This window comes from Phodopus roborovskii, unplaced genomic scaffold, assembly GCF_943737965.1.
Source record: "Phodopus roborovskii unplaced genomic scaffold, PHOROB, whole genome shotgun sequence".
Lineage (NCBI taxonomy): Eukaryota > Metazoa > Chordata > Mammalia > Rodentia > Cricetidae > Phodopus > Phodopus roborovskii.
In genome coordinates this window covers 2410336-2433255 of record NW_026126563.1, presented here as the reverse complement: position 1 = coordinate 2433255, position 22920 = coordinate 2410336, and the positions used below count along the sequence as shown (strand labels likewise).

Sequence of the window (22920 nt, the reverse complement as noted above, 5' to 3'; positions counted from 1 at the left end):
ATTTTTATCTATTAATTAATTGAGTGAAATCATAACCAAAACACATGGACACAGGTACAGTATATGTGCAAAAATATATCTGTATCCATAACCATCATTACCTTTCTGAAGCTGTGGAAAACTTCTTGGGTTGAACATGTTTAAATAATGAAAGGTTTATATTGTCTTATGGTTTAATAGGTGCATTAGTCTCTGCTAGACTTGCTAGACTGATGTTTATGATGACATAGAACATCATGGTGGGCAGGATATGTCAGAAGAAAATGCTTACTTTACGGCAGCTGGGAAACAAGGAGAGAGATGAAAAACACGGCCTGATATTTCCATGTAGAGCACACAATCAGAGCCTAATTTTCTTCTACTGGTTGTTACTTGCAAGGGGTTTCACTGTTTCAAAGATGCCATAGCCAGGTCACCAAGTGGGATTTAAAAGATAAAATTACATCTCTATGAATCTATCATCATTTGTAACAGTGATCTCATACTGAGAAAATTAGCTGGAGCTGTGAGCGATCAGAGATGTGATAAATCCTAAGAAGAGAACTTGCCTTCCCTTAGCATGGCATTCACCAGTTTTCTCTAAGAAAATTGGTGTTTATCTGGTATTCAAGATACTAATTCTGAAATTCTGAACACCCTACACCTGTCAGAGGAATGGAATTAGGGGAGAATAATTGCTCGGCCAGGAGTACATCTCTCATCTCTATCCCATGAAGTCCCTGAGACTGCTTCTCTTTCAAACACTGGGTATCTTTACCTTGGAGTATCTTTCTCATTTTCCTCAGGCCCAGATTTGAAGTAGACACAGACACAGACACAGACACACACGCACACAAACACACACACACACACACACACACACACACACACACACACACAGACATATACACATGCACACACACCAAAACCAGCACTACCAACAACAATAGCAACTCTCTGCAGCTAATAATGGAGAAATAATGGTTCTGTAAACTCTTACAGCCATAGAAAAGAGAAATAGACTCCCCGCTTCTGGTTTAGCAAAATTGTAAAAGATCCATTTTCCTTTACCAGGTAATTTACTACTTTTTTCAAGTTCAACGAAACTAAGGTTCAAGAATAAACAGACTAGAATACCTGGAAAGTCTGTCTGTCTGTCTGTCTGTCTGTCTGTCTGTCTGTCTGTCTGTCTATCTATCTATCTATCTATCTATCTATCTATCTATCATCATCATATATCTATTTATCTATCATCTCTCTCCCTCTATGTCTCCCTCTCCCTCACATACCTATCTATCTATCTATCTATCTATCTATCTATCTATCATCATCATCATATATCTGTTTATCTATCATCTCTCTCCCTCTATGTCTCCCTCTCCCTCACATACCTATCTATCATCTATCTATCTATCTATCTATCTATCTATCTATCTCTATCTATCTATCTATTCTCTTTCCCTCTCTTTTATACACATCTATCAATCATCTATCTATCATCTGTCTATATCTACCTGTCTATCTATCTACCATTTACCTGTATGCTGACTACCAATCGTCTTTCTAACTCCCCATCTGTCTAGATATCTCACTTCCATCTGTCTGTCGATCCTGGAGATTGTGATCTCTTTTCTAGTTTATTGCAGTCCCACATTTTTCCTTGGCAACAATATTTTTATTTTTTTCATTTTCCTTGTACCTATATAAAGACATTTGTGTTGTCCCTCTCCTTTACTCATCTTCAGTTTAAAACTCATGCTGGCAGAGAGAAGATGTCTAGTCTGTACTTGTCCTCTCTGGCATCACTGGACTTGAGAGCACTCTTAGGCTTTCATAGGTGAGAAAATCAAATGGGTGGTTCTTAGAGACATTGGGTACACCCCGGTGTTTCCTCAGACATGATGGGAGCTACACCTTCTGCTCCAGTCCAGAGGATCTCTATTTCTCAGGTCTGCATTATATGAAGTTCTGGTATGCATTCATCTCAGAAGGGAACTGTTTGCGTTGCTTCAATAAGGTAATTTTCAAAGTACTGAATCCACACAACATGAAAAAATAATGCAGGTGGCCAGTAAGATGACTCAGCAGGTAAAAAAACTTTTGGCACCAAGTCTTACAACCTGAGTCTGGTCCCTTGAACACACATAGTGAAAAAGGAGAACAAATTCCTGCAAGATGACCTCTAATTTCCACAGGTTTGCTAAAGTGTTTACATGCCCATCTCACCTCTACTAAGTAAATAAAAATAAATTAATTAAAATTAGAAATACAGAAACACATATGAGTATTTAATGCCAGTAATAGTGTCTTAGCCCACAGCTGCCTCCTGTTTATTGTGCTTTCTTTCTTTCTTTCTTTGAGACAGGATTTTTCTGTTCAGCGCTGGCTGTTCTAGAACTCACTCTGAAGACCAAGCTGGCCTTTGAACTCAGAGACCCACCTGCCTCTGCCACCAAAGTGCTGGGATTAAAATGTACACCACCAGGCCAATTTGTCTATTGTAATACTTTTGAAAAATATTTTTAGCTATGTTTCATTTTTATACTCTTTCTCCTGATCAAAATAAGTAATATGATTCTGTCTAGTAGCAAGCCACACACACACACACACACACACACACACACACACACACACACACACATTCAAAATATAGCTAATCAAACTTTTCTTGCTGAATGAATTTCTTCCTAGCTTCTCATTGCTTATAAATTTATTTAAACCATTCAACCCATTACATAGTTCTAAAAATTAGACATTCCTAAAGTTAACACACAACAGTAGATGGGAAACACTTTATTGATTTGCAAATACAGGGTTCTTAACATGCTAAAGAGATAAGACAGCAGAACAAACATGATAGCACTTGTTTGGAAAAAAGTCATTCCAGTGGAGGGTTTAGCAATCATGTGTTATTTTAGAAGATTAAAGTCAGAGATTTACAGAATCTTTTAACACAGCCCTTCCCTGTAAAGTAAGACAACTTGTGCTACTGCATTTCCCATTGTGAAAACATTTTACTTTAGTATTTTGAAAGTAATATAAGATATTTCTGGTTGCGTAAGGATTCATATTTAAGAAAGGTCATCTGGATATCATGCCACTACTGTAAATGGTTTTCTTTTGCTTTCCAATGGCCCCCTTTCCCTTAAAATCCCTGCCCGACCGTCAGTCTCACTTGACTTTCTACTATCTGACTTTATGAGCACTGTCAGTCAACCCTTTGTGGATTTTCTGTTTGTTTATTTTTGGCATTCTGATTTGTGAGTTCTTTCTTGCATCCTTATATGGCTAAACCATCCTCAGGAAAAATGATGATACTGTGCCTCAGACATATTAGAAATTTAGCAAATGTTTATGCTTATTGGAGATGATGAAAATTCTGAAGGAAAATCAATATTCTTTCGTGTAGATTATCATAAGAAATCAGCACAAGAATGTATCAGACAAAGATCCAGTTCCTCTGCCAAGAGATGTGTTTGGGCACACATTATGATGATTCTAAAGTACATTTTTAACTCTCTATCATTTTGGCAGTGAGTAAGCAAAGCCCCAGTTTCATATGAAAGACAATATTTTAATATTACCACCAAGAAAATATTTGTTTTTATATTTGCATAAAGGTGTGTGTTTCTACTATTTCTAGCAGATCTAAGCATCAATCTTATTCTCTTCTTTACCATATCTTACAGAGACCATATCAACCTCTGACTGAGGAGTCAGAGGGTTTTTACTCTGTATCTCACACACAGACACACAAATGAACTATTATACAACCTCCACCAATACAGAACCGAACTGAAACTCTTTCCATTACAATTATAAAAAGGTTTCTGGTAGAAGAGCTGAGTACAGCTGGTGCGGTGTCTCCATCTTTCAATTAAAGTCCTTCCAGGATGTGGCTTCTCTGGTCTTTCCAGCTATTCTTCATGCGCCTTAACCAAGTTTTACCCAACAAGTCAAAACCTCAAAAGAGAAGGTTTTGTGTGGGATTTTAAGAACATGGTTTCTCTTCCCTTTGAGATAACGCAAATGGACTACAGCATCTCAAACTTGAGAAAATAGTTTCTGCAAGTACCATGCACCTGAACAGCTGCTACCCACATTGCCAACCACTGATGTCCCCATTTATTGAACAGCCACCAGGCCCTTTTTCCTATGTGAGTTTGTTTTATATAAGCACACTTCCATCACAGATGTCTTAAATAGAAAGCCTTCCTAATGTCTTCCAGGTGTTAAGTGTGTGTGTGTGTGTGGGGTCTCTGTGGAATCAGAAGCCTAGATCTTTGCACTGGGCAGACTAGTATCCACATTATCTTTCAGCAAGTTCCAGCCCAGTATTTTTAACAAGAGTCCAGATGATTTACATACTCGCTACAGTTTGGAAGCTTAAACAGCTATGAGCATATTCCTCGGTTTGCCTACCCTTGTTGCCGATCTGGAGCTTGTTTCAGTTCCCATGAATAGTCTCTGACAAAGTAATGATTGAAGTAATGATGGGTATGTACAATGGATTTCCATGGAACATAGAGGCTGCTGATGTAATAAGCCTAGATATTTTTAAAAAGACACCCATGTCTCTGTCTGGCTGAGGGACTATTGGAAAAAAAAATGGAGCTCCAAGAAATGGGTTTTTCCCAGGCAATCTCATGTTAGGGGAAGGCAAAGTTTCCACCCAGAGGGGAACTTTTCTCTTGGGCAGATTTCACAGAGTTCCCGGAACTTTTCAGACTGTGATTGGCCCAGACAATGTCAGGTCACTGGTTAGAGGGGCCACACATTGGCAGTTCTACTTAGATGTGCATATCTTTGGCCCTCTAATTCAACTTTGATCTCACTTTAGGACCATGAAGATGGACTCGATGTGGAGAGTTCACTAGATGAGTCGGTCTTTTTTCCCAATATGACACTGAATGAATGCTTTTTCTGCTTTCCATTGTTCTCTTGGCTCTTCCAGCTGACTTTTGAGAATGGGTGGCCAGAATTGACTGGGGGCACAGGTTGTGAACCTCAGGTTTGATTATACTGATAAAGAGGACTCAGCTTTGAAATGACCAGGCAGTAAAGTTTCACTTTCAGATACCGAGATATTTTATAAGGGTATTTGTGCTTAAACTCTGATTTCTGTTCTTAAAAACTTATGATCAGTATAAAGTGGCTTTTATAGTGGATTATATCAAGAGTGGCTCCTGAGGGAGTATACTATTCTTAGCTTGGGTCTTCAGCACAGAGCACCCCTGAGAGTCCTTGTTTAATACTTCCTGAGGGTGCTCCATGTCTATCGGATACTTTCAAGATCAAGAGTTAATGTCAATCATGAAATAACTCAGTCAAGGTTTGCCAAATATCTTTTGAAACAACATAATCATGGTTATGTTCAGATCTAGGCAATATATGGTTCCAATTATTTCATATTGAATTAATAATGTCTGTCTTGTTGGCTCCTGCTAAGCTAGTATTCTTATAAAGGCTAGGATCACCTGCTCCAGGAATGTTGTCCATAGTTGGCTAGCCCTCCAACATCAATTAAGATGATGAAAACAATCTCTCATACACATGCTCACAGAACATTATTTTTTATACATACTCAAAATATTGTAGGCATTATGAGCCTTGCAGCTTATTCTAAATTTTAAAAAAGTACCATTATTTTAGATTCAAGAAATAAGTTAGGAAATGCTCTCTCTCTCTCTCTCTCCGTGTGTGTGTGTGTGTGTGTGTGTGTGTGTGTGTGTATCCTTACATACCAATAACATTTATTTTTTAAGCAAATATTTGTAAGAATTTGTAGGATACTATTTCATCTAACACTCTCCATTTGAGAAAAGAAGTGTTGGTGAACATCTACTTTGTATATAAATCCATTTATTTTGATAAAATTGAAATTACTGACATTAGGCATTCAACCCAATTTGATAAGGCAATGTATACATTTCCTTTCATGAAATTAAAGAAAATAAATATTGGGGTTATGTAAGACATGAAGAACTAAAAGAATTAAAAGAAAGTGTTATGCCATATACTATCACAGATACATACACATAAAGAAAATAGTTTTTTAAAAAGAGTTACATTTTATGGGACTTTGGAGTAGCAAGTAGATTACTTTGTATTATTTCATAAAATCCAAAAGTCCTAATATACCCAGTAATGGAGGTAACAAAGTATCCTAAAGCAATGATGTATTTATTTTTACAAATATTACATTGGTTTTACAATGTTAAGAAAGTAACACACCTCTAACTTCAGTGTTCAGGGGACAAAGGCAGAGGCAAGCAGAACTTTGTTAGCTTAATGCCAGAATGATTTCTACAGTGAGTTCTGTGCCATCTATCGCTGCATAGTGAGACCCTGACTAAAACAAATGGAAGATGGAAGAAAGGAAGGAAAGAAGGAGGGGGAGAAGGAGGAAGGGAAGGAAGAAAGGAAGGATGGAGGGAAGGAAGGAAAGAGGGAGAGAGGGAGGGAAGGAAGGAAGATACAAAACAAATAAATTACCATTGAACCCAAATCTGTGGTTGTGGTGTGCCATCGTTTGTTAATTAAAACACAAAATAGATATTAGACATTGGATTATGTGCCATAAAGTCTTGAAAACATGATGATGAGGAATCCAGTCTGTCCCCAGATAGCAGCGATAACTTGTTTAGCTCAATGTGACTATAGAATGTAGACAGTCTGAGTTCAGTCAGTCTGAATTTTAATTTAGTCAACTAATGGTTCATCAAATTTGGCTAAGCTAATGCGATTACATCATGATTTCAGTTAATAAATGCAAACAACCTACTACCTCATGTAAACAAATTTACTTGCTCTTTCTATTGAGCAGTGGCTGAGTTATAGTTGATTCCAATTTTTAAAATTCCAATTTACTTATGTCAGTAATTTGTTACGACAAAACTATCCATGTAACTTGAAACATTTTTTTTCCTGTTGTCACTCATTCTTCAGTGCTTTTCGTTTTGCTGAAAAATATGAAGGTGCTTAACCATGTATAACTGAAGGAGTGTACCATATGTATATGCATAAATGTGACATTCTATATCTTAGTAACTTTCTAGTATAGCTACTACACATTAAGTATATATTCTATTATTTTAAAGAAAGAGATTTATTAATTCATGTGTTTTGTTTTGTAATAGTAGGTTTTGGGTTTTTGCACCCAAGATTATGCAACTCATGAGAGATTATATTTAAGACATACCTTAGAAGAAATCCATGAATGTGATGTAGTAGGTCTAAAGACCAATACAGGCTGGAGTTACTTTTCAGTGATGGTTTCTCTCCATTGAAGAGCATGTTGAGCTCCGAGAGAGATATCTATTTTGGACAAATGAAAACTTAACTTCCCATGCCACTCTTTAAACAGTTTTCACATTATAATATTTCCCAATTATCCATATATGATGTATGTCTCTGATGCAGGGTGCTGCTCATAGGCCTTATGCTGTCTTCTAAAACATAGACAAAGGTCATGGTGCAGCATCTTTCCCACCCACAAAAGTTCAATAGATGTTTGATATTGTTGTTGCCCATAGGCATGCTGTTTCACCCCAGAGAACAGAATCTGTGGTCCATATTCCAATAATAATAATAATAGCAATTACTAGGAGCAGGACATGCAATCATTGAAATAAACATAGACGTTTGTTTTCCCTTTTAATTCAGTGTCCTGATGTCTTTTAAAACATGCTGGCAAACTAAAATCCCAGCTCTTGACCAAAAATCTGGTAGGTAGGACTACCAATTGATGGATCAATAAATTATACACTTTTCTGTCAGTCTGATACTTTCCACATTTTCTAACTTCCTTGTTGAAATATGAAACTCAAGTTGAAATTCAAACATGTTTTTCATTCTGCTACAGAAGGATACTTGCTTTCACACCATAACCTAGTTCAGCATGTAAATTTTACCTCATTAGGCTTTTTAATATATACTGCAATATCCACACATCATAAAAGAGGTTTTGTTCTACTTGCTTGCTTTTGTTTTGTTGTTTGTTTCAAAGACAGTGATAAATTGGTTTGAGTGTTTATATTAATCAAAAGAAATGTCTCAAAGTACTTAAGAAAGATGTTTAATTAGGCAATTATTTAAATATTTTAGGTGTATGAAAGGTTGTTTGCTCCTAAATTGGGAAGCTACTCTTGCTCTCAGGCTGATTCACGTTTCTATTGTGTTTTCTTACGCTCTGTGGGCAGGTTTACATCCAGTTCAGCCTTGTTGATGGCGCGATACAATCGTACTTCTGTGGCAGAGTCAAACAGATTCAGAGAAAATTAGAGTAAAATGGCTCTAAAGTAAGATTGCACTGTTTCTGCTGAGTTAAACTCAGAACACGATAGGAAGATGCGTCTGTTGTGCCTTTTACAGGCTTCCTGGCGGGGAAGCACATGGCACCTGGGAGTTACAATTGCCAGTGACTTGAGTGTAGGGCTCAAGGGTTCTGGAGTTATTTAGCAGTCCACAGTGTTCTGCATGTTATGTTAAGCAGGATGCATTTGCATCTCAGGCTCTTCCAACCAGTACCCTGGTACCCACGAGAAACCTCTGGCCTCAACTAAACCTAAGCTGTGGATTTCATTTGTGCCCTCCTCCTTTTTATCGTGCTGATTGGATGCGCACAATATCTTCAGGGTATAGGCCTTCCCATCCTAGAACAGCCACGAGAGAGCCAATAACAAGGGTCTTCAAAATCTCCTATCTGGGAAGGCAGGTCTCAAAAGGCAAAAGCAGAACAGCTGAAATCTTAAAGGGGAAGAGGGAAAGGTATGGTGACGTCTGAAGGAATAAGACAGGCACATGCTATGCACTGATGAACTACAAGCCCACCATTGGCCTATCAGAAAAGCATACTATCCAAGACAGTGCAAAAATATTCGCAGTGATGTTATTTTAAAAAATCAGATTATAGATTCCACACTTAAGAGCTGCCTTGCTTATGTTCAGTGTCAATATGTATTACCCAGACCCAGAGGTTTTTGCAAATGCTATGGCTGCTTGATAACCCACTTGAGCATACATCCTCTTGGCAGGGTTACACGTTAGCTGGGGTAAAAAACTAAAAATACAAGCGTGGCTACTGTAAATTGCGAGGCGAAAGAATATCTAAAGGCAAGCTTGTTGCATTATTTGCAGGCACCAGAGCTGTTTTAGGGGTTGGGGGTGAAGGAAAACAATCCTGAAGCCTCACCTCTTGTCCCTGGGTACTCCCCCACACTCCGTTAGGTTTGTTTGCAGCCTGCGGACTGAAGGCTCCAGGGCCCGTAGGTGGCGCCCCTCGTCCGTGCTTGCGCATCTTGCAGCTCTCCAGGCGCAGCTCGGAACCCTGCCTGTCTCCCCGGATCTTTAGAGCCCAGAGACTGCATTTTAATAAATACGCGCCTTGGCGCCGCGTTCCACAAGCCCCGGGGTTGAGAGAAGCGGACACACAAACCCAGGCAGGAAGAGCCCGTTTAATCTCTGCCAAGAGCTGACATTTCACAAACGGAAGATTCTGGAATTGCAGTTCCAAAACAATTAGATTACCAAGCTTTTCCCTCCTTAAAAAACAAAACAAAAACAAAACAAAACAAAAAAAAACAAAAAAAAAAACAAAAAAAACTGTTCCTTTTATTTCAAGTGTCCCTCCCCTTTAATTATGAAAGTGACCACTCCGTTCAAGATTAAAACTTGGAGGGGACTTTGGAAAAGAAAAGGAATCTGGAAGAAGAAACACAGCTGGTGCTTCCGAGGGCGCCTAGTTTTGAGAAGGTATCTAGGAAGACTGCGCTGGGTTTCTAGGTGAGAATCGGACGCGGGTTTGGCAAGGTGTCAGGGGGAGTCCGAGGGAAGCGGGCTGTGGCTTCTAGGACGAAAAAAGCGGGGAGTCGGTAGTTGGCAGCTCCGGGCTGTGCCCTCTGGAGTCAGAGGAGAGGCAGGGACCCAGGGATCCTGTTAGTGGGGCGCGCGGAGGGCGCGCGGGACTCGGAGGGGGCAGTCCGCGCGCAGCGGTGCGGTTGGTTGGTTCCTAGGCTCAGCGCGGCTCTGCAGAGCGGGAAGCCTGTGGGTTCCAGACAACGCGGTGCGCCGAGCAGCGTGGAGCGCAGCGCTGTGTGGGCTCCGTGGGCGCGTGGGGCCGGGGCGTGGTGTGCTTGTGGAGCCGGAGCGGACCGCGGGGGAAAGGCGGCAGGGCGGGGCGGCGCGGTTATTGGCCAAGCTCTGGGAGAAGGGTCGTGCTCCGAGGTGTCCTCCTCCCGCTAGCTCCTGCTTGCCTCATTTTTTTCTAAGCAGAACAACTTCGCGGACCTCGGTGCTCGCCCATCATGGATGTTCCAGGTAACCTACCCCATCAGAGCTCCGGAATCTGGTTGCTAGTTGCCTTTTTGTTTTTTAATGCTTCACCGGAACCTTGAGTAATGTTAGTGCTAGGGGTTAGAGAGAAGAGAGCCAGCGGCAGAGCAGGGATGGGTAGGAGGTGGTCCCCTATCCTTTGTGTAGGAGCTGCAGACAGGATATTTATTGAAACCCAACTTATCTTTTCTTAGAAAGAACACTGGAAGAGTTGCTCGGAGAGCGTGGGCTGCGAGGGGAGGGTTCGTTCTGTTTGTGTTCCTGGGCTGGGTATTGGAATGGCCGGCCTCTCTGGGTTACCTGAAGAAGAGGGGACCGGCTGCAAGCGCCAACCCGTGTAAGTTAGCAGAAAGGTACAGAAGAAAGGGAGTCGGGTCCAGAGACAAGATCCTGCAAATGAGTAAAATCCAGGGATTCTGGTGCTGCAAGAGGCTGTTAGTTGTCTTTGCCAGAAAGAGGACTCCACCAGGCTCTCCTAAGGAGCTCCTCAGTGGCTGCAGGGACTTGGAAGTGGGTGTTAGAATTTCGTTCCTCATCCACCCCCATCAGGCCTTTCTGTTTTTGTCCTTTTTTCTTTTAAGCTCACCCACCCAAGGAGTTTTCTGGAGTTTTTTTTTTTTTTTTTTTCCCTTTGGGGGTGGGGGTAGACCCTTTTTATCCGACAAGGAGTGTTTAAAAATTTCTTCCTGGATAGAAAAATAGAGGGAAAAGGGGAAGGCATGGAGAGGAATATTTTCCAATGTGGCTGTGGCCGTCCAGAAAGACGCTGAAATGAAGCTGATGAGGCATCAGTTCTGCTTTTTTTTTTTTTTCTTTGACTGCATTTAATTCCTCTAGTGTTGGGATGAGTAGGCAGGGGGCGATGGTGATGACGCCTTCTTAGAGGTCCCCAACCCCTTTTTAGCAAGGTCCTACAGAATCTCAGCCCAGAACTCCAGGGCTCCGCGCAACATTCAGGAATCTGTTTGGATGGCCTGATCGGTGCGCCAGAGCTCTCTCTGATCCATTATGCCACATCCGGAATGGGGATAGCTTTGCGGGACCACGGGGATGGCCACCCCGAAAGGGAGAGAGTCAGGCACTTGCCCTGCTACACACACCTTTCCGCCTAAGGATTCTGGTTCTTTGCCCTGACAGGTCCGCTCGTGCCTTGCTTCTGAGAACCATTTGGCCTTGATCTTCTGAGCCTGGGACCCAACCCAGAGGAGGATACTGCTCTGGTCCTGCCTGTTCCTGAGTGCACCCGAGCACCCCTCCGGCTCCTGCCGGCCTTGGCGTCCTCGGGGCGCCCCAGCCCAGATGCCCGCGCCTGGCCGGGGCCCCCGAGGGCCACCGCTGAGCATGCCCGGGCGCCGGGGGGCGCTGCACGAGTCAGCCAACTTTGGCTTCAGCTTGGGGGCGGCGCTGGCCCTGTTGTTGCTGCTGCTACCGGTCTGCTGCCCGGTGACGGCTCAGAATGACACGGAGCCGATCGTGCTAGAGGGCAAGTGCCTGGTGGTGTGCGACTCCAGTCCATCCGGGGACGGTGCCGTCACCTCTTCCCTGGGCATTTCTGTGCGCTCAGGCAGTGCCAAGGTGGCCTTCTCCGCTACTAGGAGCACCAACCATGAGCCCTCAGAGATGAGCAACCGTACCATGACCATCTACTTCGACCAGGTTAGCGGCTAACCTGCACACCTACGGAGGAGTGGAGGACCGGCCCGTGTGCCCAGCTAGCTAGGGCTCCCTGCATCTCCAGGAGGAATGCCAGGCTGGTTTTCCCACCTCTGCATTGCCCTTAAGTTGCTCCTTTGGCTGTTATGCTTTCCTGGAGTCCCCCTTGAACACGCTGTAGAGTTTGTTTTTAAACGGCCAGCTCTCTTGGAGCGGATTACTGAGAGCCCTGTAAGGTTTCCCGGGCTTTCCAAGGGTCTGGTAAAGATGAGATATGAAATACATCCTACCCCTCACCCCCCCGAAAGAAAACATAGTTCGCTTCCCCTTTTTCTGAGGGCAAGGCAGCTGGGGAGAGGGGAGCCTTTTAAAGATGAGGCATGTAAGATAGTTTCTTATTCAAAGAGGAGTCTGACAAAGGGCCAGACCCATGGCTTATACTGTGGGATCCAGCTACAACAAAAACAAGCCGGGAAGACAACAGAGATGGTTCACTGCTTACATACCAAAATAAGGTGGGCATGTACCTGCTAGAGACAGGAAATGAAACCTTTGCAGGGTACTCGTACAGTATATTCAAAGATAAATGTAGAGAAGGACTATAAGTTTAATAATAAGAAGACCCATGACTTAGGTGGCTTTAAGCCACTTAATTTCTGGCCTCCGGGCCAAGCAGCTAAGGACCAGGGAGATGGCTATGTAAATGTTTCTCTGGGCAATGACCTTTCTGTGTCCTCTCTCTGTGATTCCTATTAGTTTTCAGGAAATGAAAAGATGAGCATGATTTTCACACATTTTCTAATCAGCTAATGATCTTGCCAAGGGGCTTTGTGTAAAATGGAGTCCTGACACGTCCTGGACACAGATGGAGTTACTTTGTACTGGAGCTCCCTCTGTCCAGGAGCCAGCTCCTAAACCCATTTATAGCCAATGCACACATTCGATCTCTTTTTAAGCTGTGACATTCATGCCTAAAAAAATTATGCATTTGAGGGTGTAGGGAAGTTGCTTTACTATGAAAAATATTTCATTATTTCCAAATAAGACAGCATCATACAAGCATAAATATAACCCATATTCTTCTTTATACAGTATTATTTTACTTTTATTATGTTTCCATTAAGGTGTCATACAGATAGTTCTTGAAACCTTTTCAGATCCACTGATTTGTGGATACAGGGTCAAATCGTAACGGGAATCTTGTTTTTAGAGACAAATTAACTTGGGTTCCTGGTTGTAAATGAGGGAGTTTGCAAGAGAGGGAGGCCCCATGCTCAGGGTCTGGCTGGGTGTCTTCTCATTCACATAAAGTCTTGAACTTTCATATTTCCAGAGTTTAAAATGCCCAGTGAGGGGATGAGATGGAGAGACGAGCACAAGTGAGTTCAAAGCCCATGCAGGGGAGTGTTTCATTCTCCAGTGAGTCATCTTGGGGGACACTGAGCACAGACAGAGGTGCTTTGTCCTCAATGATGAGGCAGTGTGTGTACGTGTGTGCACACATGCACATACATGTGTGAGTGCACGTGTGTGTGCATGTGTGTGTGCGTGCGTGTGTGTGTGTGTGTGTGTGTGCGCGCGTGCACGTGTGCCTGTGAGCTGCCTGCCCTGGAGTGGGCTGAAGTGGTATTCACAGCATGATTAAGATGCAGTGTTCCCCAAGCCACACCAGCAGGCACTGGTTCCTGGCAGCAACTCACCATGCCCTGGCAGTTTGCAGAGTCTATACAACCATGCTGTGAGAGTCACAGCCAAGCCAGTGAAGCTTTACTTTCTGACCAGATAAAGGACAGCCCAGGTTTCTGGTGCTGCTAGCTGTTTGTCTTGTAAGCATAAAACACCAGCGGTGGTGGTTCATTTTATTATTTTAATGGCATTGGAGTTTTACAGGAGGAGAGATGGGAACAGGATGTGGACAAGGTGGCCTGATTCTATTTTGAACAGAAAGGGAGTGAGATGGGGAGCTTGATTTTCTTCACGTTATACTATGACCAGCGACTCTGCTTGTAGCTAACTTGATCTTACCTGCTGTGGAATTTCCTTAGTTTGAACTGGAAGTATCCAAGCTATCAGTTCATTTCTCTTTATTCAAGCTTCTTCTTCTTCTTCTTCTTCTTCTTTTTTTTTTTTTGCATGACCCCAACACTCAACCAACAGAGCAAGCTTTGCTTAGAGACCAGTGAATTTGAGCAGGGCAGCCAGTGTTTGTTGACATAACTCAAGATCCAATACTATCTATGAAGCATCTACTGTATACTGCTAGACTTTGGAAGACCCTGGGCATTGAAACCTCCCACAGGCCATTCTCCTCCTCCTCTAGTGAGCTCATGGAAGGGACTGGTCTGTTGCTTCATCAGCTTCTCTCTCTTCATTTCATGTGAAGTTTTATGTATTAAACACAGCACCAGGTTGACACCCCCTTTTAAAAAGTAGGTTGAATTCACAGGTTTCCTCTTGCTAGGTTTTACTGCCTCCCATCTCTCTCCATGCCCTTACATACAACTGCAATATACTTCCAAAGTCTTTATTAATGAGAAACCATGAGAATACCTTTGGAATGCATTTCTGCCACTGAATGTTCTAATTTCGGTACTCGATGGCCGCCTGATTGAGCAACGCTGTGGACTTAGGGGCACCTACTCGAAATTCCGATAAACCAACTGACATGTGGGGGGGGGGGTTACCCAAAAGCATGGAGAAAATGCAAGCCCATTAAGGGCATGCATAGTTCAGTAAGCTGTTTCCTCCTCTTTTTCAGGTTTTAGTAAACATCGGCAACCACTTTGACCTTGCCTCCAGTATATTTGTAGCACCACGAAAGGGGATCTATAGCTTCAGCTTCCATGTGGTTAAAGTGTACAACAGGCAAACAATCCAGGTGGGTTGGTTCAAAAGTCAAGGCCTGGAATGCTTGGTAAATGGGGGGAGGAGGGGTAGTTGGGCTGAGTCACCTGGAAAACCTGCCTTTCAGGTTCCAGGTATGTTGGCTACAAAATTAGAAGGAGGTGTCAATCCTTAGGGGAGGGAGAGAACAGGATGTGGGGAAGGAGGTGGTCTCTGATCTGCTGAGCCGTCCTCTCTGCTTTTATAGGTCAGTTTGATGCAGAATGGCTACCCAGTGATCTCTGCGTTCGCAGGAGACCAGGATGTTACCAGGGAAGCAGCCAGCAACGGTGTTCTGTTGCTCATGGAACGAGAAGACAAAGTTCATCTCAAACTGGAGAGAGGGAACCTCATGGGAGGCTGGAAGTACTCCACATTCTCGGGCTTCTTGGTTTTTCCTCTATAGACATGGAGCCACCTTGACAGTGGGAAGGTTTGGATCAGGACCCAGGGATCCGCCCTCTGTAACACCTCGAACTTGTCTGAATAGGATGGCTTGGGCTGACCTCCATCAGATTGTTGCCATAGAAGGATGATTTTCTCCTAAAGCTCCGGTATTTACTTTGACGATTGACAATTCCTCGGGAACCTGGCCTCTAATTAGTTTTAGATGACAAGGTCTTAAGGAGAAATGAAATTATGGATTTGAGCAATTTGTACCTGTGATTGTGAAGTGGATATCGGATTTTATTGTTGGAACCGTTTGACTTACCTTCTATTGTTTGTACATTGTATCCTTGTCCTGATGACATAGATGCTGCTGATCCTGTGACAGATTGCACGCTGCAGTCAGGGCTTAAAGCAAGAGCCCAGCAAAGAACCGCCTACCGGACAGTCCTTGACTTGTGTTCTGTGTGTGTGTATAGCCTTAAGAAAAAGAATGGCTTCATTTTCATTCTGTAGCTTACCCCTGGGGTCTTGGGAGGATTGGGAGGGAGCTGGGCATTTTGGGGACCTGTCAAAAAAGTGCTTTATCCTGAGAAGCAAATTTTGCACGATTGGACTGCAACTTTTGTTTTGTATTGTCCGTGGTTTTCTCCTCCCCCCCAACCCCCACCGGACACTTTCTTTTCCTTCCTCAGGTTTCACTCCTCAAACCTATTTAGTTTTCATGCTGGGGTCCTGGAGAGTGAGAGAGAGAGACAGACAGAGAGAGAGGGAGAGAGAGAGAGAAACAACTTATGTTCAGTACTTGTAAGAGATCAAAGAGAACAAAATGAAATCTGCATATTTTCTTTTGAATGAGAGGAAACCAGGAACAAACAAACAACAAGGACAGCAAGCAGACCATCCTGCATATTCTTCCCTGAAGTCTCTCTCGAATGCATCTTCAAACTTGCAACCTGGATTTTATTTATTTATTTTTAAATTTATACTCTGGGATCCTTTAAGAGCCTGGCATTCTTCATTGGCCACACAACCCTTAAAAGTGGAGCTGAGGTGGCTAAACACCTCTTGATGTGTCTCAGTGGTGAGTTAGAGCTGCCTCTGAGTGACCACACAATGACCAGATGCTTCAGAGAAACAGGACCAGCACCTCCTCAGATCTTCCTTTGATCTGTCAAGGAGAGGGATGTGTTGATGCTCTGTGGATGAACACCTGGCCAGAAGCCACCTGGACTGGAAGTCACAGCAGTTCAAGGTACTGGCTGCTGTACTCCATCAGTGGCTTTTTTTTTCAAACCCTACTTGTTTTGGCATCTTGTGCAACAACAATATCCAGTTGCAGCGGAGAGAACCTGCACAGTCTGTGTGCGCCAAGGAAATGTCACGAATCCCAAAGCAATCAAAGATGAGACCTCAAACTGGATGTCAATCTGTCCTTTGTGTAACAATGTAACCAAAATATTGACCATAAAACTCATAATTTAAGATTCAGAATAAACGAGTTTGATGTCTGTCTTGCTCTAGTCACTCCTCGTCATCTCTCTCAAAATGATGGGGAGGCATAGGATAAGTACCAAGGACCTGGGAATATTAAATTTATGTTGTGGTTCTTTATAAAGGACACACACAACCACTGATGCAGCTACAGGTCTCTGGGGGTGCATTGCTCACTTAGATGTATTCAGTTTATATGTATGTATTTTTGTTGTTGTTCAATGAGTAAGAGTTTGGAGGAGAGAGCTAAAGGACAAAATTAAAGTTTAAGAGTAAACTAGTAACGTCAAAGATTTGAACATTTGAGAAGGCTCAGTTTTCAGCGTGTGTGTAAGGATGAGTTCCATGGGCAACAGGCAAGCGCAGGAAACACTGTATAGTTACAGTTGGATTAAAGTCCTCAGCTTTCTGTCCTAATGGGAACAAGGAAGAAAGATAAGAAATTTTATTGTATTGAAGTGATGTCCTCTTGTGAGTAGGGGAAGTTATTTTGGGTACTGTGACTCTGGCATGAAGATATATTTCTAGGTGTGAGCTGTGTTTGGTGATGCTTGGAACATAAGCAAAAGGAAGATGGGGTGTGTGTCCCTTGTGTTTTGTTATTCTTGGATGTTTTAATTCTCTCTCCCTCACCTCATGCTCAATTTAAAACAAGCAAGAAAACCTCATTTGAAGACAGCACATACACTACAGAGATTGTAAGATGTAGGAGTCCTTGTTATTAATATTTACATCCTTTAATAATGCATAAAGCTCATATTTCATCGTATTTATATCTTTATCGTGTACAGATTGCCACTGAGTAATACTGTCTCATAAATAAGTTATTAAATTAACCAATATAAATGTATTTTGGGAGTTTATTTTCTATTAGAAATCAGCTTCCTCCTGATGGTTGTACTCTTAGTCTTCTTTCTTTGGGAGTAATGCAAATGCCAGAAAGTACATTAGTACGTAGCCCTCATGGTAATGTTCTGAGTTGGCTTACTCTCTATTGCAGCATCTGTCTTGGTTATACCCCTCTAGAAACTATGTAGATTTATTAATTACTTGAGAAAATGAAGCTTAGCTAAATCAAGTTTTATTGGAATTAGAAGAGCTATAGAATACATCAATCAGAATAATACCTTTGCTGAAATCTCAGTTTGCTTCTGATGTCCTTGAGAGATGTGACACTTCTGGGCTTGTCCCAGAAGAAACATCTATGTCAGATCGAAAGTTAAGATGTGATTTTTTTTTTGTTTGTTTGTATTAAGAAGAATGGCCTAACATTTGTAGACAGAGCTCACCATTCCTGTCTCCTAGCCTCTGTGTTCATATCTGCAGTGAATACCCACACTCCATTGAGTCAGTCCACCCCACAAGGCTGTGAGATGACCTCTCAGAAGTTCTTGGAGAAGGACCAGAGAGCATTGGGCTAATGAATGAGACTTTTACAGCTAGAAGAGTCTTTCCATAAAAGCATATTTTTCAAAGTGTTGTTGTAAAGATCACTTAATAAATATATGACAGGAAGGTGTTTGGGCATGACCGTGTATTTCCAAAATTACCAAAAGACTACTAAAGCTGTTGAAGTTTCCCTTAATTGAATTTTTTAGGGAGAAGATAATGTAAAATTCCATACATCTTGAATTTATTAGGATTATCAATTATGTTATTTGGCTGACCTTTGTGGTTCACACTCATCTTTGTCTTCTAGTACATACTGCCAAATCTCAAAAAAATATGTACTGATAATATTATTACTTATAAAAGCAGCATAGATGACATCAGCATAACCAACACGTGGCTTTTTAGTATTAGCTATCTTTCATTGATAAATGTTGGCTTTCTTAAGCTGTTAATGCTTTTCAGGAAGTACTCTTTTCTTAAAATAGATTCTCAGTTGACATACAACTCTCATAACTGAATTCTAGGTCCTGGAAGACTATGTTTACCTGTTTACCATCTGTGATTCCTGAGACAATGTTTTTTTTTGTAGCCTAGTGTTTTTGTTCAATTTTCTTATAGGACAGGGACATTCATATAGTGTGTTCTTTCTATACCTGCCCATATCAAAGCTGATATAGACAACAGCTATTGAATACTAGCATAGAAACTCATGCCTCTATAGATTATATCGACTTATATACTTATAGATTCATCTACTTGCTTTAAAAAATAAAGACTTAGGTAACTCAACTTATGTTTAACTTCAGAAGAATTTTAAAACAAATTTTTTAAAACAAAACAAGATCTTTGCTGAAATTTGAATTGCCTGTCATGTTTTCCTAATGTCCAAGAAACCACAGTGGTCATATACTCAGTGACTGTTACATAGCATAGATACTGTTGCCTTCCAACACAATGATATACTCTTTTTATTTCAGTGATATTATAATAAAATATATGGATTATCTATATTTTCCTGGGATATAGGAATATGTGAGAGAAATATTTGACAAATTACATTCTACAAGCAAAACAAAGCATGGTTGCTACTTCTGCCTTCTGCCCCAACTGTAGCAAAAAAAAAAAAAAAAAAAAAAAAAAAGGAAATAATATTGTGTCAGTAATGTGGCCATATTTTCAACTCTATTATTATTTTTCATAATGTTTTTATTGATTATAAGGAAACAAATATTGTATAAGATAATGTTGTTGTCAATAAATAGTTAATATGTGTTTAAATTCCTACAGCATAAGAATATAACGATTAGTGCAAATATTCAAATGGATGAAAATCGTGCTATTTTTAAAGATGGAGTAAATATAGAAACAAGTTTCACTGAGTTACTCTAAAGGGTGATTTTTTTCTATCATGTGGAAGCATTTGCAAAAATGTAGCAGGGTATTAAGTACAGAATTGCAATGAGTTTTGTCCTTTTGCCTTGTTTATATGGAAATTTCTTTATCTTGATATTGCTACTAAAATAGGATATAATTTTGTTTCAAACTTAAGGATAAGTCTGACATATCCTCTGGATAATTTTAATGTTACTTTTCTTAGCATTTTATGAGGAATTGCATCAAATTCCCTGAAGTTGACTTACCAGCGTCACATTGGTTTCAAACTTTTATTTCCTTGTGTTCCATAACTCTTCTCTGACATACTGTGAGCTGATGAGCCACAGATCTTAATGAAGACTGTATATTAGCCTTTCATTTAAACATTTTTGTGGACAAAGTTCACCAAAAGTCATGTTTACTGCTTTGCTGATGGAGACCGGCCATTAAAAATCAAAATATATAGCATACACAAACATGAACATACATGTGTATATATATACATATATACATATATATATATGTATATGTATGTATATGTATATATATATGTATATGTGTGTGTGTCTGTGTGTGTGTGTGTGTGTGTGTGTGTGTGTGTTGTGTTGCTTTGTTTCACAGGTATCCGTGATGTAACTAGACAGTCAGTGTTCACAGCCCTTCTTCCCAAAACAGAAAAGTTATATAATAGCACTTATTCTGAGAAGAAGAAAAACAAAACCTTCAAGTAAACTTATCATGTCTATGGCTCTATGTACTGACATTATATCAAAATATGAATCTTCAGTAAATGAGGTTTCCTTACATTTCCAAACCCAGTAGGATCGCTTGCAAATTTTAAGGGCAAAACACCACATGGTTTTTGCCTCCTGCAGATGATAGAAGTTATGTTCCATCTTCCTAAGTGGGTTGTGCTGTGCATCTCCAGCTCCGGAGTCATTTACGTGTCCACAGTCTCATATGTCATCATCTTCATCAGTTTGCCCACATACACTCAGTGTGTAGTGTAAATGAGCTACTTGACAACCTAATCTCCATCCCCTCTTTTTAATGCCTATGGCAGGACTCCCCAGGGTCAGAATGCTGTATTGAGCTCCAGCTCGCTTCTTACTAATGAGGCAGGACTGCCTTGCAGCCTGAACAGCCATGACTTGTTCCATGCCATGCTTCCGGACGGTCAATTACCATGTTTGACTTAACATTGGTTTCCAGGAAACATGGATGTTGCCAAAACTTTGGAATGTTGAACTGCTGTTTTGATCTTCTTAAAAGTGTTCTATTTATTCAAAAATGATTATTTCAATGTCCTTACCAGGACATCAGAGTGCTCTGGGATATAGGATGCCCTTTAAACTCTTCATGTTATGATTAAAAAATGAGCATTCATTGTGATTCTGGATATATCTTTATTATGAGCCACGCTGATAGATATAATATAATTATTTTGTAAGAAGAACTGAGTTCATTGAAGTTTGACAAACCCTTACTTCTACAATACCCCCCACTGCAGCAGATCCCTAGGTTTATGTAGTCTACCAAACATCTGTCTTTTAATTACTCTATCCATTACCTGTAACCGTTAGATCATAAGTACCACACTTCCAGAAAGCGGTTTACAACTGAAAAAAGGAAATTAGGTCACAAAAGTATAAGCATGTCTTTTGTGTTGCTAAGACCATGTCAGAATGTCATGGTGAAACTTTTCATTATGGTACTATAAATTGCCGATGGCAAGAATGATCATAATATTCATAGAAGTGACCGCGTCTTTAAGGAGGAGGGGTGTGGATATTTTCTTTATCAACCCACAGTATTTACCAGTTATAGCCTCTGAGCCAGAAGTCATACAGAAAGGAGAACAGACAGTCACTCAGTGTGGACAGCAGAGCCCACAATCAAAATGAAGGAGTTACATTGATGGAGAATTGGGGAGACATGACAGGAGTGTGTGGGACTACGGAAAACTGGAAATGTGATCATAGAAATGAATAATGTAATTTACAAATAAAGAAGGCAATGTTATGTAGACAACAACGTTAGTGTAGACCTGATATCTGGGCTACAAACTCCTTGGCTGCCTCTCCACTCCATGGTGATCAAGACGGGAACTTTACAAGCCTACAGCAGCAGAATGGGGTTCCTTTGATAATCTTGTCAGCATCACAGAACTATAGGGAACCTTTGTCACTTTACAACAAAAAGATAACAATTTAAGAGACGTCCATGTAATGCCCTGTTTTTTACCTCTTGTCTTCTAATTTGGGGGAAGGGGAAATAGAATAGAAAACAAACCTTATGCTAACTAGTCAAGTCCTTTGGAGTGGATGGTCAGTTAGGTGCCAAGGAGGCATGATTTCAATCCTGCCTTAACCAGAACCAAACTGAAGGACTTATTCAGATCTTCGGTATCTCTTACAAGATATCAGTGTAATCGATAAATGTCTTTTTAAAGTGTTGGTGTTTTAGAATTTCACACACAGCCTGGTAGTAGTGGTGGCCCCTGCCTTTAATCCAGGAACTCAGGAGACAGGGACAGGCAGATCTCTGTGAAGAAGCCTGATCTAAGAAGCTAATTTCAGGAAAGTCTCCAAAGGTACACAAAGAAACCCAGTCCCCGAAAAAAAAAAAAAAAAAAAAAAAAAGTTTCACACATGTACATAATGTGTTTAGATCAATTCCATGCCTATTCCCTCCCCTTCCACACTTTTTCCTTTCCCTCTTTCTGCTCCTAAATTAATGCTATTTTTAAACCCTCTGAGTTCATTAGTTAGTGCTGCTTATTTGTACATGGGACTTAAGGCTTCACAAGGTGGAACTCAGGTATGGTACAGTCAATGTGGCCTAAACCCCAGGGGGCTAGGGTCAGGGGGACAAGGGTGAACCAATGTTATTATTCTGCTAATGGGACATAGTAATAAACTGACTCCAAGGTATCTATATGTCAGTAGTCTAGTGTGTCCAAACCTCATCAGATAAACTGCATTCCATGTAGACTAATACAGAGACCCACAACTGGTCAGCATGCAGAGAATAAGGAACTGTGTGTGCTATGATGGCACACATATATGCATGCACATATGAACATGTAGACATAAACAGCAGCACGGAAGTTCACTGTTTACCCACTGTCAAAGTGTATTCTCTGACTTTGCCCTGTACCTGTGATAGCTGCAGTTGACGGTCCAGGTACCTTCATACGTGCACATAGAGTCACATCTACTGGATTTATCTGTCGTTGGGCTTATGTTTTTACATTTTACTGCTTGCACTCAGTCTGAGGAATGTATTTCACCAGAAGGTAGAAATTACATCTGGTCTCCCCTGACAGACAGAGATTGAGAACTGTTGAGAATAATTAGGCCATCTGGTGCTGTAAATCCAATACCGAGTTATGATCAGTGGATACTGGCCTAATCTGCTCTCCAT

At 41.2% G+C, this 22920-nt stretch overlaps 1 protein-coding gene across 1 annotated transcript; it reads left to right on the top strand.

Moving 5' to 3' along the window:
* Window positions 1-11464: 11464 nt before the first annotated feature.
* Cbln2 (cerebellin 2 precursor) lies at window positions 11465-16745 on the top strand. Its single transcript, XM_051202085.1, has 3 exons — window positions 11465-11967; window positions 14723-14842; window positions 15056-16745. The coding sequence occupies exons 1-3, from the start codon at window positions 11611-11613 to the stop codon at window positions 15251-15253; spliced, it is 675 nt and encodes a 224-aa protein (XP_051058042.1). The 5' UTR covers window positions 11465-11610; the 3' UTR covers window positions 15254-16745.
* Window positions 16746-22920: the final 6175 nt, after the last annotated feature.